Genomic DNA, 18,408 nt, shown 5'->3' with positions numbered 1-18,408 from the left:
AGCTCAGACGTAGCTCAGGGTCCGGGCGGGTGCGGACGCTCCCCTCAGAGGGCGGTGCGGCCCCTTTAAGAGACGCGCGCCGCGGTCTAAGCGTACACTGCGCTCTGGGGCTGTGTTTAGATTCAGGCTTAGGTCGCGGTGCAGGTTTAGGCGTGACTTTGGGCCGGGCTGTAGGCTCAGGCCTGGCTCTAAGTTCAGGCATAGCTCAGGGTCCAGGCGGGCGCGGACGCTCCCCTCAGAGGGGGGTGTGGCCCCTTTAAGAGACGCGCGCATGCGCGCAGGGAGCTGAGGCTGCGCGCGCCCGCGTGTGAGGGCGGCCAAGATGGCGGCGGCCTGAGGGCAGCGATGGCGGGGCTGGCGCGGCGCCTGCTCTGCAGGGGCTTCTGCGTGCCGGCGGGGCCGCCGAGCACCCGCCAGCTGCGGGAGGCTGACGAGGCTGCCCCGGTGTTCCAGTACGCGGGGAAGGCGGCCAGGCGCAAGGACCGCGTGTTCGTGTGGGGCTTCAGCTACTCGGGCGCCCTGGGCATCCCCAGCTTCGTGAAGCCGGACGCGGGCTGGAAGAAGCCGCGACGCATCCAGCCCACACCGTTCCGCCTGGAGACCGAGGACAAGGTGGGCCCGGCCCGGTCCGGCGGGGCCAGCGTGTCTGCCCCGCCTTCCGGAGCCTGCTCAGGGCTTAGCACAGCCGAGAAGCTGGATCGGGTTTAAAGGCTTTGCCGTGATTCAGTGGTTTTTGTCGATATAGTGGTATTGCTTGGGATAATGACTGTTTCAACTGCAGTAGCATATAGTTTAGAAAATAGATATTTGTAATTTTGTCAAAGGCATTAGAGAGCCAGGATGTGAAGAGCATTTGCCAGCTTAAATAGGCCTCTTCAGTGGCTGCTCCCACCTGACAAACGGGAAGCTTGTGTTGAAAATCATGTTATCCTTTTGCCTGCATGTTTCACTCGTGCTCTGCTTTCGAGTGCAGAAGAAGTCAGAGCGTTCATAGAATATTTTGAGTTGGAAGGGACTCAGAAGGATCATGCAGTCCAACTCCTGGCCGTGCGCAGGACAGCCCAGCAATCCCACCCTGCACGTGAGAGTTGTTTGAACTTCCTTGGGCCATTCCCTGTGGAGCCTATTCAGTGCCCGATCATCCTCTGGATTTCTTTTTTCTTGAAATCCAATCTAAACTTCCCCTGGCACGGCTGCCCTCGGGTCCTGTTCCTGGTCCCAGAGCAGAGGTCGGGGCTGCCTCTCTGCAGCCCCCAGTGAGGTCTGACCTCAGGCTCCATTTCTTTAGACTGAACACCAAGTGACCACAGTTGCTCCTCATGTGCCTCTTATGCTGGGCTTTTTTTTTTTTTTTTTTGTCAAAAGGAGTAAAACATGTTACTCTATTAATATCTCTGTATCTTTTTTTCTATTATTTTTAATTTTTTTTTAAAATCTGCTGATGCAGGTCAGCAAACAAGTCTTTCTGTGGTGTTAAATGGGACCAAGATAATGCAGAAATAAAGATGTATGCACACAAAACCAAAACTTTTAAGGCAGAATGGTTGGACCTGAGTTTTCACCATTGTGCTTCTCACAGAAGACTGATAATTTTTGCAGGACCATACATGCCATGAATTGGGCTGCATGTGAATGTGGCTAAATGAAGATTGAATGCTGATGAACAAGTAGCCTGGAGTGAAACTTGCTTTTCTAAGCCACAGTTTCTAACGGGATGCTGTGGGTTTTGTCTGTCTTCAAAGATCTCCTCTGCTGCCTGTGGTTATGGATTCACACTGCTGGCTTCCAATACCAGAGACATCACCAAAGTGTGGGGCATGGGGCTCAACAAGGATTCCCAGCTTGGATTCCAGAGGAGCAGAAGAGATCAAAGTAAGGATTTAAGTGTATTAAGGACTAACAGGGTGACACTGCAGTCTGCCTGTTGCACAGGAATCTCCACGTGTTTGGAGCTGTGAAAAACATGAGGAGGCTTTGATGCAGTCCCAGGCTGTGTTGTTATTTTTTATTTTTATTGAGAATCAGTAAAGCACTGCTGTCTGTGTGCAATATTGCTTTGGGCCCTCCAGGATTTGATTTCACTTATTACAGTAACTTTGGTATCAAGGCTTTTTATCTGCTCTTAACTTTTTCCCTAGTATTGATTTATGGTTTGCTGTCCTTTCCCCCCTCCCCAGTTGACTGTAACTGATTCCGTCCATGTTCTTCAAGTTGCTAAATCTTTTTAAAGTGCAGCATGTCATTTTTCATAAACATTGGATGTCTTATTCCCTATAGACTTAGCCTAGCTAGTCTTTGTTGCATTCCTTATTTCTGAAAGTGCCTGTAATCTACTTTTTTAAAAGATTTTTTGTTCACCTTTCCGGATACATTTTTGTGATTGTTGCTCCTGTACCTTGTTTGCAATATCCCCAGAGTGTTTGTGCATGGTATTAAGCTCTGAAGTGGTTGAACATGTGGGTGAAAGCCTCAGTTTCACAATTCTGCCACCTGAAGCCTTAACAACATTCACTCTCTAGTTATGGTGGACTTTTGTTTAGGCAGTGATAATTGACTTCAGCTATCTCCATAGCTTTTACCTCTTCCCTCTGTGATACATCCCTGTCAGCCTCTTTGGTTAGTGTTAGTTTAGGCTTTCTAAAATGTATCTGCTTTTATAACAAAGCAAAAATGAGTGTGTGAATGTACAACAGGATCAGCAAATATATGTTGAATTTACTTTGTGGAATCTGCTGACTTAAAATTGTTCTCTTTCCCTTAAGCTAAGGCCTATGAATATGTCTTGGAACCATCTCCAATTCCATTACCCCTGGAGAAACCACAGCAAACTCGAGTCTTGCAAGTGTCATGTGGGAGAGCCCATTCCCTGGTGCTGACAGATAGTGAAGGAGGTACAATGTTGCTTGTGTTGGTGATGTCTATGGGTGCCTGGGCAAGCTTTTATTAAAAGCTTGAAAAAAAATTGGTTTTTCTCCTTTAGAACTCTATCCCAGGTGGGCTGTTTGCACTGTAAGTGGGATGCAGGCAGCTGTTGGCCTTTGTGGGATTGCTTCTGTGAGGGAGAGCTGTGAGCTTCACTTGGCTCAAAATGTAAATGTTTTTACTACAGGGTTTGTTTCTCTAGCCCCAGGCCTGGCTGAGTGCAGCCTGTTTGTGTTGTTCACTCTGATGTGTTTTTGAATGCAGATTTGGGTGACTGTGCCAGTGCTCCTGTGTTACTTCCCCTTTGAGCCCCAGAGTGCTATGTTTATAAAAGCAATTAATTAATTAGTAGTCCTTTATAGAGAAGATCCTGTTTGTGAATTTTCTCTCCACGTTTCTGGGAACTCTCTGGTGCAGTGGCTTCAGTGCTGCACCAAGTGATCCAGTGCAGCTTCTTAGTGAGCTGGTTGGTTCATTGATTCCCACTCCTGTGGGAATGCTGATCTGTTCCTGAGTGTCTTTGACAGTGGCAGGATGAACTGGGAACTCCCCACTGTGACAGACAGCAGGCTCCAGGTACTGCTCTGTGCCTGCAGCAATACTGCTGGGTGCTGCTGGTGAAAATTGGTTCAGTCACTTTCATTCAAATGGACTTTGAAAAAACCCTATAGCAATATTTGCATTGCTGTGCTCCACCTTCCAGACTTAGAACTGCCTGAAAATATTTTGAGGACTGAAAAGAGGCTTTCAGAGGATTGGGCAGTAATAAAACTGATGTGTTTCATAATTGTTTTTCAGTTTTCACAATGGGAAACAATTCTTACGGACAGTGTGGCCGGAAGGTTGTTGAAGATGAAATTTACAGGTGAGAATTCAAAGATCCTGAACTTTCTTTTGTTGGAAACATAATTGCATGAAAACAACCCTGCAGAAAAGCCTGAAGGTGGAAAAGGTCTGGTAGTATAAGCATGCCAGTTAAGATTAAGGAGTCTGAGAACAGGCATCATACAGACAGCCTGACTTTGAATCCATGCTGGGCACTCTGCTGACAACATTCACAAGAGACAAAAGAATGTCAGCATGGGACAGTTCTTGCAGGGCATAAGTGGGAGAACCCAGCCTTCATAAATTGCTTGAGGTAATTGGTGTTAGTTGGGCTTTTTCCTTTAGCTGCTCAGAGTACATGTGCTGTTCTGGAGGATGTTAGAAGTACCATATAATTATGAAAGAGGCATCCTCTTGTTAAGTCTCTGCTGTAACTGCCTCTGAGTCAGTAATGCTTTTCCTTCATTGGGTTTTTTGTGGGTCTCACCAAAGCATAGGCTCAAAGTGCTCTCTGTGATAGAGTAAGGGAATAGTGGGAATATGTTGAGTTTCTGATTCCTTAGTAGGACCAAAAATTGCTCTGTCTGTGATCCACAACACTTGGTCTGTAAAGTTTGAGAAAATAGCTGTAATTAGGTAGCTTTTGTTAGTCTTGATACTGGAAATCAGTCATTGAATTGTTGATAATTCCTGTATTGTGAAAAAATGACAGAGATGTTAGCACTACACTGTGCTCTGGGCTGTCTGGATTATCTCTAGCTAGGTGTAGTGTTTATTTGGGTACTGCAGTATTATGTAGTGTGTCTGCTCATTCTAGACTAGGGACTGTCTTTGAGGGTTGCCCCTACCCCCAGCCACATGAGCTTTTATTTAAAAAAATGACAGTTCTTAACTTCTTAGAGTTAAGAGTTATGTATAGAGTTATGTTCCTTCTTTGTGCAAGTATTGTGCAGTGAAACTACATGCAAACAAATTTCTCTACTGGTAATAAAATGGCTTTCAGTAGAGGCAGGTTTACTTTTGTGTTTTTTTACAGTCTTCTGAAATCCTCTGTGTTGCCTTTTCTCTTCTTGGTGGTTGTTTGGTGCCCAGTGGAAGCCATCTCATTCATCAGCTGAAGGAGTTTGACAGCAGAGTTGTCCAGGTGAGAGGAGCTCAGTCCTGAAAATGGATTGGGAGCAGCTGACCCAGGCTCAGAAGTGGCAGCCATTGGCTCAAAGCCCAGTTGAAACCAGTAACAAGTGGGGTACCCCAGGGATCTGGGGTCCAGTCCTGTTTATATTTTCACTAATGATCTGGATCACAGACTGTTCCCTCAGCAGATAGCAGATGACAAAACTCTGAGGACTGGCTGGTAAACCAGAGGGTGGTGCTGCCATCCAGAGGCTGGAGAAATAGGCCTGCATGAACCTCATCAAGTTCAGCAGTGGAAATGGCCAGGTGCTGTTGCTGGTGAAGAGCAATTTCAGACACCCCCATGGGCTAGGGGTGACTGTCTGGAGGCAGCTCTGTGGAAAAGGCCCCAGGGTTCACCAGGCTCACCATGACCCAGCACTGTGCCTTGCTGTAGAGAAGGCTAAGGATGCCCTGGGCTGCATTAGGACTGTTACCTGCAGGTCAAGATAATTCTTCTTTTCTACTCAGCCACACTCAGAGTACTGTGTCTACTTCTAGGCTCTCCACTACTCTCCTCTGTTGTGATTTCTTGTTCCCTTTTGTCACTTTTATATTGCTTAGGAGTTTAAATTTTGTCTTTGCCTTTTCAGAAATGAGCTGTGAAACCATTCACTTAGACTAGCCAGCACTAGGTCAGGTTCCTAGGAGAGCAAGGCACTGCAGGGCAGCAGAAACAGCTCCATGGCTGCAGTATTCCATGCACAGGAGAAGTTTGTTGGTATGTCTGTGCCACTGCAGCCATACAGGGACACATAATGCTCCTGTTCCAAGGGAGAGTCATTCATTTACACCCACCTGATAGACTGTTCTGTGGTTCATCCTAAAACTGTTTTGAATTAGGCTTGTAAAACTTCTGTTTGGACTTTTCATGGTTTTAATTTTTTTAGGGGGGGTTGGATACTTGATACCTGTTTGTACTTTGATAACAGCAGTTATGTGGCTAATATTGGTAGTCACTCTCTTAACTTGTTGATTAAATCCCTTTAATCTTTGTTTAATTTTTAATTTCTGCTTTTGAATGGGTTTTTCCTTGGCTTTAATTCATGCCAAGCCTGTGGCAGACATGATGGCTAGTTCAGCACAAATACAGATTTGAGAACAGCTGTGTGCCTTGAGTGCTTACATGGCAAAGAATCCCTAGCAGTTTGTAGCTGGCATCAAGAGTGATGTGGTTGGCATCCTGTGAAGGGAGAGCTCTTATTTACTCTGCTGCTTTTATTGTGTTGTACTGCTGAATTGAGCTTTCTTTCCTTGTTTTGGATCTTAAAACAAGTCAACTGCAGCATCACTTCCCATAAAGAAAATTCTGCTGCTTTCTGTGTTGTATCTTGTGGTTCTTGGCCTTCCCTTTCTCTATAGCCATGTGAGCAGGAGGAAAAGGTCAAAATCTGAGTTGATGGACATCACAGAAGTTCATTGCTCAATTTGTCTGTCAGTAATGCTTCACTAAATCCAGTCTGAACATGGAACCTTTCCTGACTGACTTCTTGTTTGTGTGCAGGTTGTGTGTGGGCAGGACCACAGTCTGTTTAGAACCAAGAAAGGTTCAGTCTATGCATGTGGATGGGGAGCTGATGGACAAACAGGTAGGAACTCAGCTCAGCTTGCTTTTCAGGCAGTTAATGCAATTATAGCAAGCTGTCCTAATTGAGAAGTTGTGATGTGTATTTGTCATGTATGTGTGGACAGAAAGGGGCTGCTGATGTTTCCAGTTGTGTGTAGATCTTTTCAGTACTCTTGTGCAACCAAACTGAGACAATCCAGTTCATTTTTGAGGAGCTTTAGGATGCCGCCCTGGCAATCCAAGCATGCAGTCAGAGGAGAGTGTATCAGTGTTTAAAGCTTCTGAGGGGATGTGGATGTGACATGGGCAGCTTTGCTCTTCAGTTTTGGGGTGGCTTTGCTTTCCTGATTCTTGTTGTGGGGTCTGTTCTGCTCTTTTGAACTGACAAACCTTGGTAGCTGTTGCATGTTTTAGCATGGGATCCTTGGGCAGGCCCTTCTTGTGGTGGCTTTTGCTGCAGAGAACTTCCTCCTCACAGTCATTCCTACTGTTTATTTGTTTTGCTGCTCCCAAAACTTTCTTCCCATGATTCTTTTGTGCCAGTATAATGCAACCTGGATGTCATCTACATTCTGATCTCTTTTCCATGCAGCATTTTGTCCTGTGAAGTCTTTGCTTCCCAACCTCTTCTGCCATTTCCCCTGCTGTTGTCTGATTGCAGTGTGCTGTCACTCATGGCTCTCCTTGCAGAAGACAGGATGTGAAACTTCATCCCTTTGGGATACCTGCCTGGCTTGGTTATTGCTCTTCAAACACTTTGATCCATGCAGACAAGAGATCTGGAACTCTCCAGGGTGTGATTGTATGAAGTTGTTGTGTACTCCAGAGAAGTGGCTTTGGCCAGGGGAGGTGGTGTTTGTGGCTGCTTGTCTGTTGCAGCTGCTGGACAGTAAGCAGTATGGACAGAAAGATTTATTTCAGAGGAAGGGTAATTTTGTTATAGCATGACAGAAATAGTCCTATGCAGGCATTAAAAGTGTGTCTGGAAGAAAATTTTTCATAATCTCTACTTTTTTTGCTTTCAGGTCTTGGACACTATAACATCACCAGTGTTCCTACTAAGCTGCAGGGTGACATTGCTGGAGTAAACATTATCCAGGTCTCCTCCTATGGGGACTGTTGTCTGGCTGTTTCAGATGAAGGAGACGTCTTTGGCTGGGGAAACTCAGAATACTTGCAGTTGGCTTCTGTGACAGAAACCACACAGGTCAGTTGACCTGAGAGTGTGTTTTTATGTGTTTCAGTTGAGCTGCTGGGCACAGAGTTAAAAATTACATGTTTCTCCCTGATCTGGGGTCTTTTGACAGCAGATACAAACACCATTAGACTGTTTTTACATAAGCTTACAAAACCAACCTGACATGTTTGTGTAGCTTTAGGGGGCAGTATGTTGGGTAGGCAAAAGTTTGTCACCTCACCCCAGTTTGTTAGCCTAAGAGCTCCATGTTCTTCTTTCTCCATCCCATGGACTTTGCACTGAATTGAGACCCAGCTCAAGTGCTTTTGCGAATTTCAGTACAGGAATTAGTTTTTTGGCTGGCTAATCTAGGATTTCAAGTGATACTAGTGGTGATCCATATGGCCCTTGGAAGTCCCTTCCAGTCAACCTTGTAGCTGGAGAATTTTTCATGGACATCCTTAGTGGGTTTATAACTGAGTCCTAAACAAATTAACAAATTCCAGTGTCTCACAGATAAAAGGGTTTTTTTGAGCAAACTTACATGGGGCATTGGCAGAGTGCTGTCTTCACACTGGGCATTGTACTGCTGGGGTAGTTAGGCTGTTGGTCTCATGTTACAGCTACTTCAGGAAATGGAGTCAAGAAATGAATCAATAATCAAGTTACTCTTGGCAGAAGACCAAGAGCAGACAATTATATTAGAATAGCTTTAGCAAAATTTTAGAGAACTTTTTTTCCTGTGCCTCTCCTGGTGTGACTTTAGGGCTAAATGCTGTGACCCATAAGGCCTGAGGACAGCAATCAGGTTATGCAGTGTAGCATTTTCCTGGCTGGGTGTGTGATGGAGGGCTGTGGCATCTGAAATGGAAGAATGGCACATTTGCCAAAAATGAGAGTCTGAGCTAAAATATAAATACAGTCCAAAGTGTAGAATGGCAGAGCTATAAAATTGAAGATTGCTCTTTACATGTCAAGCTGTGTATGTATGTTGTGTTGGACTGTACCAAATAAGTGTGATTTTCTTTAAGTAATTTTCCCTAATATGTTAAAAAATGCCACTGCAGACTGAATTTTAGTGATCTAATCCAGTGTGAAGACTTGAAGACATGCTCAACTATTGACCTGCCCATTGTGTCTGACTTTAAAGGTCAGGGATAAGCAGCAGTTATTAGTCATTCTCAGCTGTGTTGCCATGCATGGATGCTTTCTAGTAGTTAACTTTTTCCACCTTGTCCTCACCTTAATGAATTTCGTGTAGATTTTTTTTTTTAGTTTTGGGACTTGCACTAATTTTATAATTCAGGATCCAATGTATGTGAGCTCTAACCAGAACTAGAGAACAAATTAAAATGTTTGTCTAGTTTGTGGTTTGCCTTGACTCTAACAACTCCTCTGCAATCTTGTACAGGTGAATGTTCCCAGGCATTTGCCATTCAAGATTGGGAAGGTGAAGGAGGCTGCCTGTGGAGGGACTGGCAACATTGTGCTAACAGGTGAATCTTCTAGAATCATTCCCTTGGTGCAAGGCTGCTCTGTAGGTGGATTGTAACATTATGAAACAAGTATCTTGTTTTCTGGAAACGGGAAATACTGTAAGTTGTGAGGAGAGCTGGGAGACTGAGAAACATGATTTAAGAATGTGTAGAGGAGTTGTTGAGTTGTTTTGACTAGTGCAGAGCATTGCTCCAGTGTGTGCTGTTGCGAGTGCTCTGCAGGCTGGAGCAGGAGCATGGCAGCTGTTTGCTCCTCTGGTCTCTTGCTGGCCATACTGAGTGTGGCCTATGATGAGTATGGGTATGGGGAGGAAGTAAGGCAGCATTGAGAGAAGGTAGAGCCCTTCAGACTCCATATGAATCTGACATGTTTATAAATAATGAACTGGGATGGAAAGAAGAGAGTTCTGAGAACAGTGAAACTGCAGCAGGTCCTTAGTGACTGTTCTTTGGGCTGTCAGTGTCTGGGGAGCACAGCTGGAGGCTTGCTGCATGAAGGAGTGAGGGAGGGGATTGTGTTACTTTCTTGGAGGATTATCTCCATGAAGATGTTCATATTTATAATGGAGGTTTTGTGATGACCAGAGCTTCTAATATGCAGTGACCAGAGCTAGCTGACATAGAAATTTACTATTTTTTATGCTTGTTGCCTTTCCCAGGCACCCACCTTAAGGCAGAATGCCAGGCAGAGTGACATCCAGTTGCTGGTTTGGGCATGTCTGTCAGTGCCCACAGCTTCACTGCCACTTGAAAAATCATCAAAGAAGAAAGCCATGATAATAAACTCTCAACCTCTGTCCCATCAGTCAGTAGGATTTTATCCAGCTCACTTTTGTGCTGGCATTATTTCCCCATGAAAGTTCTGCCTGGGGGGCTTGATTTGCTTGCATAGCTTAGAAAAAGATTGAGGCATTTGGATGGGCATATTTTTTGCAGATTTTAAATAATCAAAAAGTGTTAGACTGAGTTGGAAGAAAGGAAGATATCCCCTTGGTTCTGATTATCATTTGGTTGTGGCATGAATTTCACAAGCACAGACTTTCTAACAGAATTTGTTCTTATTGTAATGCAGAAGAAGGAAATGTTTTTGTCTGGGGATATGGAATTCTTGGGAAAGGACCAAACCTAATAGAGACAGCAGAGCCAGAGATGATCCCACCCAGCCTTTTTGGCCGCTCAGACTTCAGTCCAGACACCCGTGTTGCTCATGTTCGCTGTGGGCTCAGCCAGTTTGCAGCCCTTACAAGTAAGTTTCTCATCCTGCTCCCATGGAGAGGTCATGTTGCTGTGTTACTGGCAGAAGAGAAAAAAAAAAAAAAAAACCCAAAAAACCCCAAAAAAACCACCACCAAACCAAAACCCAAAACCAGAACAAATCCAAACAAAAAAAAACCCACAAAACCACACAGCCCAAAAAATGCACCCATATTTCTTGAAACTGAAGGCACACTGGAATGCAGCAGCAGGGAGCCAGACAGGTGTCAACATGGTTCCTGGCATATGTTTTGTGCTAACTTATGCTTTAATTGAGAAAAGGTTTTTGTATTAAGACAAATAACACTTTCTCATTCACAAAATCCAGCAGATTTTTTCATTTTCCTGTATAGAATGAGTCAGTCTGCTGCGCTTACCAGTTTAGAAAATTAATGTGATGAATGAACAAACTAAAACTGAGTGTAAATGAAGGTAAATATCAGAGTTTCTTGGCATTTCTGGCCAACTGAGTTAGCAGCCTGAGGTGGGCAGACCCAAGCATTTAATATGCAGAAGTTATGATCCTGTGCTCTGTGCACCCTGTGTGGGTTCTCAGCCTTTGAAGGGTTTGAAATTTGAAAGTCATTTAACATCAGGCAGCAGTTTCAGAGATCCAGCAGGCAGCAGGAAAAATGCCAGGGCTGAGTCCTTGGGGACAAGCAGAATGTGTGACACTGTCAGGTTGGTGCAGGGTGCTTGTAAGTGGCTCCTCTTGGTGTTCAGAATGAGTTAGAACAGTGTTCTGGTTAAATTGTTAATCATACATAAAAGTTATGTTATAGATTGTGTTTTGGTTGTTTCTGCTGTGGAGCTGATCCAAACACTTCTGAGATCTGTGTGTTTTCCTGAGGAGCTCAAAACTCTTCAACTCTGTTGAACACCAATTTTTGCCTTTCCCTTGCTGTCATTAGAAGGTCACTTATTTCAGACAGTCACATAAGTAATATCCAGGTGATGGTTTGGGACAGATCTCACTGCCTTGCTTACTGGATTTGCTCTGGTGGTAGCTGATATAGATCAACTGCAGCTGTCTAACTTTCAGCACAAATTATTCACTTCACAGAAGATTCCCTGGAATTTCTGCTGCTGCACTCTTCCTTCAAATAAAATTCCAAAGCAGGTGGTGTAAGAGGGGGAAACAAAGATTTGTGCACAAGTAAAAGAACTTTTTTCTTTAGCTGCTCATTAGGCATCATTTTCTCCAAACACAAGTACATTTATTGTACATTGAGGTAAATCTGGTAGCTGTCATACTGCCTGTATAACCCTGTATACTCCCAGAAATGCTGCAGCCACATTTGCCAGCATCACAAATAGAATTCTTCCTTTTTAATGACTGTTCTTTTCTATTTTTTTTCTTGTGTGTAGACAGAGGAGAACTCTTTGTGTGGGGGAAGAATCTAAGAGGGTGCCTGGGAACTGGAAGAATGGAAGACCAGTATTTCCCATGGAGGGTAAGGATGGTGGTATTAAGGCCAAGAGTATATTCCTTGGCTAGTTTGTTATCCTGAGGGCAAGGACCATCATTTCCTGTGTGGTTTTGAGTAATTCTCAAAGGAGTGGAAGGCTAAGATGACCATAGGAGTGCTTTGTTTTCCAGAGGTCCTTGTGGAGCCTGGGAATGGAGATATTCAGTAAATGTTTTAGTCTGCTGTGCCAGTAATGATTTTGAATCCTAAAACAGCATCTGGTGCTGTGCCACCACATCTGAACAGTTTTTATCTCCTTCCTGTCCACCATCATCTGCTTGCTACCTTTACTGCCTCTTCCCTTTCCAACCTGCTCTTCTGTTTGTATGTGCTGCAAAGGAAACATCAGTATTGGCCATCTGTCCAAATCATTGCTCACCTAAATTAGGTGAACATTTTGGTCTGTAGTGGCTACAGGTCCACATAGTGGTGGGCTTCCTTCTCAGCTGTGTTCAGAGCTGTCTCACAGTGCTTCCAGTTCCACTGCTTCCTCCCAGCTGGCTCTGAGAGCCAGACTCAGTGGATGTAGAAGAGTCTTTGCTTCTGGAGTTCAGCCTAACAGCTGCTCCTGGTCTCCATGAAGGCCATGTAGGAGATGAGGGAGGCAATCAGTTGGACCACCCTGGAGTCCCTGTCTGTGTGTCTGAACTTGCAGTAAATGTGCTTCTGTAGTATGCTTTCTTCTTTGTTTAAAAATGAACAAAACCAGACCAACTCTGGAACATTTGCCTAGAATCACACTGCTGTGGCTGGGTGGAATTTCTGAATTCATTTCCCCAGATGTGGACATTGGGGGTTATGCTCTTCCTGTCTGACAGTACTGTGGTACTTTGCCAGGATCCTTGTCTGTCACCTCCTGCCCTAGAGCTGGCTGCTGTCCTGTCTCTTGCCTCTGAGGAAAAACTTGCTTTTTTAGACTCTGCTTTCCTCAAGTTTGAAGTCAGTTTTAAGTGAATAAGCTTCAGGAGTGAGGAGCTGGTCTCAGCATCAAAGTACAAACTGCCTTAGGCTGAGTTGAGCCTTTGCCTTGTTTCAGCTCTTGCTGATGAAAGAAGAGGCAAATCCCTGTGGTGCTTGGGCAGATCCTCTTCCTCATGTCTAGATTATGCTCTGTTCAGTCCTGCTGCTTCAGCTGCTGAACAGATGGGCTGAGGCTCCAATCTCCTCTCTCTGCTAGTGAGCCTGCTCCTCTTTCTCCTTCCAAAGCTTTGTGTGCTTCTGTGAAGCAAAGAGAGGAGTATTTCACAGCTCATGCACAAGGCTGCCTGGTGCTGAATCTTGCTCTTTCTGTGCTTTCAAGTTGGTACAAATCCCAGTGAAACTAGCTGGCATGTTGAGTGGGAGGAAGATGAGAAACAGGAAATGCCAGGTGTGATAAATAACCCACTGTGCTGTGTTTCACCCAGGTGACTGTCCCTGGTGAGGTGGTGGATGTGGCCTGTGGAGTTGATCACATGGTGAGCATGGTCAGGTCTTTCACCTAGGGCTGCTGCTGGGTCTCAGCACTGCTCCAGGGCCATGCAGGGACTTGATGACAAGCTTCTTGCAAAGGAAAACTCATTTTATGAAACCAAGTGACTGAGCAGAGACAGCCATAGCAGTGTCTGGGTGTGTTCTCATCCCTGCATCTCTGGAATGCCCTGGCCTGGCTGCAGGAAGGAAGCACATTCCCTGAGGAGTGTGGGAATGCAAGGAGTGCTCTGGCTCCTTCCTGATGAGCTCCCAGAGGATCTGAGGCCCAGCCCAAGCTGGTGAGCCCCTCTGTGCCTGAAGATGAAGAGCATCTCCCTCAAGGAAGACTGGCATGGGATGAAATCTGCAGCACAGGACATTGAACATGGACATTTCATGTCACCAGCTCTGGAGTGTCAGCGTTGGGCAGAGCCAAACTATTTCTCAAGGCAAAGGTTGGGTGGTTTTTAATGACTGTTATGTGGAAGAGTGATCATGCTAGGTCTTGAAGCTGTCCTGGGTGGCCACCCTGAGCTGCCCTGTGCCCAGGCTGGTGTCCTGTGCAGAAATGGGATGCACAGTCCTTGCCTGAGGCAGTGATTTGTCTCTGGGCTGTGGAAGGCTTTCTGTGTTAGTGCTAAAGACTGAACACCAGAGGAACACCCTCAAAGAGTGAGAACCTGTTTGCAGGGGTAAGTACTGTCAAATAGGACAGCAGGCTCTCTGTGCTGCAGGAGGACAGATGGATGGTGACAGCAGCCAGTCCAGCTTATTGAGGGAGGCTGGAGACAAAGCCCTGCAAAACCAGTGCTCAAGATGGATGTGAGCAGTGCTCACTGCCCCTCAGGTTCCTTTTTCTCCTTGTGCTGATCACACATCACTGCCTTTGATTTATTTTGGATTCCCTACGCCCTTTCTGTTTTCAGAGCTCTGGCTCTCAGTTGCAATTAGCAGGGGATTTCAGGATGGCCTAGCAGGGGAAGGAATCTTGATGGGTAAGAAACAGAGCTTCATTCCTTGGTGCCTTTGTAGCAGTGAGGTGATAGAGATGGGATGCAACAGCTGTGTGTTACTGTAGCAGGCACTTACCCATCTCACACCCATGTGTGGGAAACTCTCTCCTGTGAAACACTCCAAACATCAGGCAGAGTTGTGTCTTTTCTCTCTGTGTGAGATATTTCTGGTGTGCAAACTATTTTGGTGGAATCCAAGCTAGTAGATTTTCAATAAAGTGATTATAAAATCTTTATCAGTAGTAATAGGAATGTTCTTGAGCATGATGTGCTCGTGCATTGATTGGGTCTGCATTTGAACTGCAGCATTTTGGTTCACAGTTGTGTGACAGGAAGCCATTTCTGTCAGCTGAGCCAGCTCCATACCTGCAGGATTTACAGTGATGTAGTCAGGCATTGCACCCATGGGACTCCACATATATTGGCTTCATTAGATGGAATTCTGTACCAAAACTTGGTCTGTAACCTTTACCTTGATTAAATAAGTTTTGAAGGGTTTGCATAAATTATCGGAAAGGTGAACCAAAGTACATGGAAACAGAGCCACATCTCTTGAATTGTTGATGTTCCTGTGTAACAGATGTTGCTGGGTGGGTGAGGCAGAACAGAAAGCTGCTGTGAAACTGGCAGACCTTCATTACTCTGGACTCTCATTTGGCTGGCCTTAATTTACACCTGATTCTGCATGCAGCTTGGACAACTTGCAGTGCCCAGGCATGTCTTGTTGGCCTCATGGGAGTGGGCTTGCCCTTTCAGCTTGAGGAGGCTTATCAAACCATGGAAAACATGTACAAAAACTGGTCAGAAAGGGGTTAAAAACAATTCCCTTCGTGGATGTTGCTGTTGAGGTGGGCTGGTTAGTGCTGGGCTCTCAGCTGCTCTCATTTCCAGCTGTTTCCCAGTGCACTTTGGGGCTGGGCCTTCTGAAGAGCTGGGTTCAGTCCTGGTGCTGCATTCTTGCTGTACAATAAATTGCAAATTCTTTGTGTTAATGAGATGCCAGTGAGGTCTTCAGCCCTACATAGGAGTGTTGTATGGCTTAGTGCAGGGGGGGGTTGTGCCTTCATTGTGGTGGTTGTGGCATTCTCAGCCATGTTGCTGGTGGGAACAAGGTTGGTGGCAGTGAGGGCAGTCTGGCAAGCACCAGCACTTACCCATGTTTGGTTACAGTGTGGGGGGAGCATTTTGACCTTAGCCAGGTGCCCAACCTGCTGTGCCATCCCTCCCCCATCAGCAGGACAGGGAGAGAGAATCTGCAGGAAAAAATGGGTTAGAGCAAGGACAAGGGACCTGATACCATCATGGGCACAGCAGACTCATGGTGGGGAAATTGTTTTATTGCCAATGAAGTAGAGCAGGGTAAAGAGGAATTAGTGTGTCTAAATAAAATTCTCACAGTACATTTCCCACACATCTCCCTTCTTCCCAGGCTCAGCCCTGCTCCTGACTTTTCTCCTTCCTTCATCTCCTCTGCTGACTTTTGTATCTACATGGTTTCTGTCACAGACTTCCTCCTTTCTTTTGGCTGCTGCTGTGCAGCAGTTTTTCCCCTTTGTAAAATACACTTCTTTGAGAGCTGCTGATGGCTCAGTCTTAGCTCAGAAAATGAAAACACTTTCCCTGCCACACCCCCTTGTTATTGAAGACAGATCCAACCTCTGTGGCTTTTTGCTCCTCCTGCTCCCACACAGGAGCCCAGCTCTGCTGGGGTAGCTTCAGGTCACTGCCATTGGGAACTGCAAAGCAACTTTGCATCATTTTGTCCTTCAAAGTATAGCAAAGTAGACAGCCCAAAATATACCAGCATCCCTAAATATACCTGCAGTGAGGGAGTGTCTGGGCCAAGGATGCACATGGGGAGCAGCTCAAATTAGAACTAGAATAACCTACTTGATTTGGCATTGATTGCACAAGTGATTTACCTCAGATCAGCACTGTGCTGGTGTGTTGGGCTTAAAATAGCCCAGAAGGGCCTCAGGATGTTCCCCTGGTGCAGAGCCCTGTGCAGGACCAGCTCCAAGCACTGCAGGGGCCCAGGGTGGAAGCGAAGGGAGACGACCCATCCTCTGATCAGCATCGAACTCCGATTTATTGATCCACCAAGCACATTTTATAACAGTGTTAATTAAGTTCATACATATTGCAAAACCCGAGCTCATCATAGGTTACAGATTAAACATTAACCCCTACTTTTGTTTTCAATACCTGTGGTTTGTTATTGAAACCAACATTTATTTTCTCACCCTGTTATGAAAGTTCTCAAGGCCTCCATGTTTGTCAACTTTTGCTTTCCCATACCAGCCAAGGACAGAATGTTTACCTGTTATGAAAAAACAGCCTGAGAACTTCTGCTGTTTACAGAAATGTGCCTGAGAAACTTTGTTGTTTTACAGAAACAGGCTGTGAGAATTTGCTCCTCACAGCTGCCCTTTACTTTTCCATCAGCTGTATATGATTATGGCACGTCTGAACAAAACTCTATAAGCCATTTCTGAGCAAAATTCTCCAACAGCCCAGCAGGGTTGCCACAGTGCCTGAGGAGCTGCAGGAGGGATGGGGAGAGGTTCAGGCACAGGTGCCCCTGCACAAGCTCAGCCTCCACAGCCCACCATGCCAAGGGGTCCTGGCAGTTCCTGCTGGAGAGCTGAGTCCAGCATGGCCCTGGGCTGCCCTGCTGGTCTCATCTGTCAGCAGACTGAGGGATAAAACACATGAACCTGTTAGACAAAGATCATCTTAGGCACTTGCTGTGCTACAACAGACTTCTCTACAGGATCCTTCAAAAACAGATGAGTCAGAGAACTGGTAATTAGCCTTTGGCATTCAAAATACTCCTGGAACAATATTGCTTCACTGTGCTTCATCATAACCCATAAAGATCTATTTTTGTAGTGTTTTTTGCAAGGGGCTGGAATCTCCTCCCATCTCCCTCCAGTGCCACAGCACCTCCTGCTCAAAGGGGTGAGTCTGGGCAGGTGAGGTAAGAAAAACACTGATGGGAGAAGGCATCAGTGTCTTTGGGGTCTGGACACCAGTCCTCAGTCCTCTCATTTACCTTAAGATGCCATTTGCTTTTGTGAGGAGTTGCAGGCAGTGTTGAGATTGTGGCAGTGTCTGTGTTGATTTATTTGGGTTTTTGTTTTACTGGATTAAACCCTTGAGGCAATGCTCTGCATTAAGGCTGCATTCCATATTAACAATCCCTCAGATAATTTCTTACATGGATGTTTTAACACTTGGTCACCAGAGTAAACAATGGATAGCACTACACTAAAAAGGATATGCTTTTTTTGACTACAGTTTATGTGAGTGAGCTGTTCCCCTTTAAACATCCACTATAAATGGTTAAAGCTGTAGTAGGGTAATGAGATGTCTGATTTCACTGTTTTTCTTGCACATTTCACACAGGTGTTCAGCTTTTCCTTGCAGACCATGTGACAGTGCTGCTGACTGAGACTCAGGACCCACAGTGGCTGCCCTGAAACAGTCCCTGAGGAGGCTGAGCTTGTTCCCTGCCAGTGCTGGGGTGCAGGGTCTGGGGGTGTCCTGCCAGGACCTCTGGGGGCTGCCCAGACTCCTGGGCTCCTGCACTGTGCAGTGAGCAGGTAAAACTAATCTGGCAAATGCACCAGCAGCATCCCACTGACCTCTTATTTTAAAGGAAGAGCATAGGGCAGGTTGGGTGGTTTCCAGAAAACAGCTGGAGGATGGAGATGGTGGTGGTTCCATCTGTGGGGGTACAGTGCACCCAGAGACAGGACCTGGACACCAGAGAGCCCCAGGGATGTCTGCTGCCTTCACAAACTGTGTGTGTGAGAGTGTGAGACCTACCCTTCATGGCTGTAGGTGAAAGAAATGAGTTACATCTTCCAGACAATGCCAAGCTCTGCTTTATTTTCATCAGTTTGATCAGTACAAAAGCAGACAGCATAAGTTTCACTTTTTATTCTTTTTCGATTTTCATTACTTTACAAAGTACAAAATATACTGTCATTTCTTTTGGAACATTAGGATTTTTTTCTTTTTTTTTCTGTTTTGTTTTATTTTTCATACAGTACAT

At 45.5% G+C, this 18,408-nt stretch overlaps 1 protein-coding gene across 1 annotated transcript; it reads left to right on the top strand.

The window, feature by feature from the left end:
* Nucleotides 1–318: 318 nt before the first annotated feature.
* RCC1L (RCC1 like) lies at nucleotides 319–14,584 on the top strand. Its single transcript, XM_059487188.1, has 11 exons — nucleotides 319–612; nucleotides 1,743–1,872; nucleotides 2,763–2,891; nucleotides 3,721–3,787; nucleotides 4,840–4,891; nucleotides 6,425–6,509; nucleotides 7,513–7,694; nucleotides 9,076–9,160; nucleotides 10,233–10,406; nucleotides 11,783–11,868; nucleotides 13,290–14,584. Exons 1-11 carry the CDS (start codon nucleotides 346–348, stop codon nucleotides 13,365–13,367), a joined length of 1,335 nt encoding a protein of 444 aa, XP_059343171.1. The 5' UTR covers nucleotides 319–345; the 3' UTR covers nucleotides 13,368–14,584.
* Nucleotides 14,585–18,408: the final 3,824 nt, after the last annotated feature.

The sequence above is a fragment of the Ammospiza nelsoni genome, chromosome 21 (assembly GCF_027579445.1).
Source record: "Ammospiza nelsoni isolate bAmmNel1 chromosome 21, bAmmNel1.pri, whole genome shotgun sequence".
Taxonomy (NCBI): domain Eukaryota; kingdom Metazoa; phylum Chordata; class Aves; order Passeriformes; family Passerellidae; genus Ammospiza; species Ammospiza nelsoni.
The sequence above is the reverse complement of the archived record's forward strand: the minus strand, read 5'-3'. Positions and strand labels throughout refer to the sequence as shown.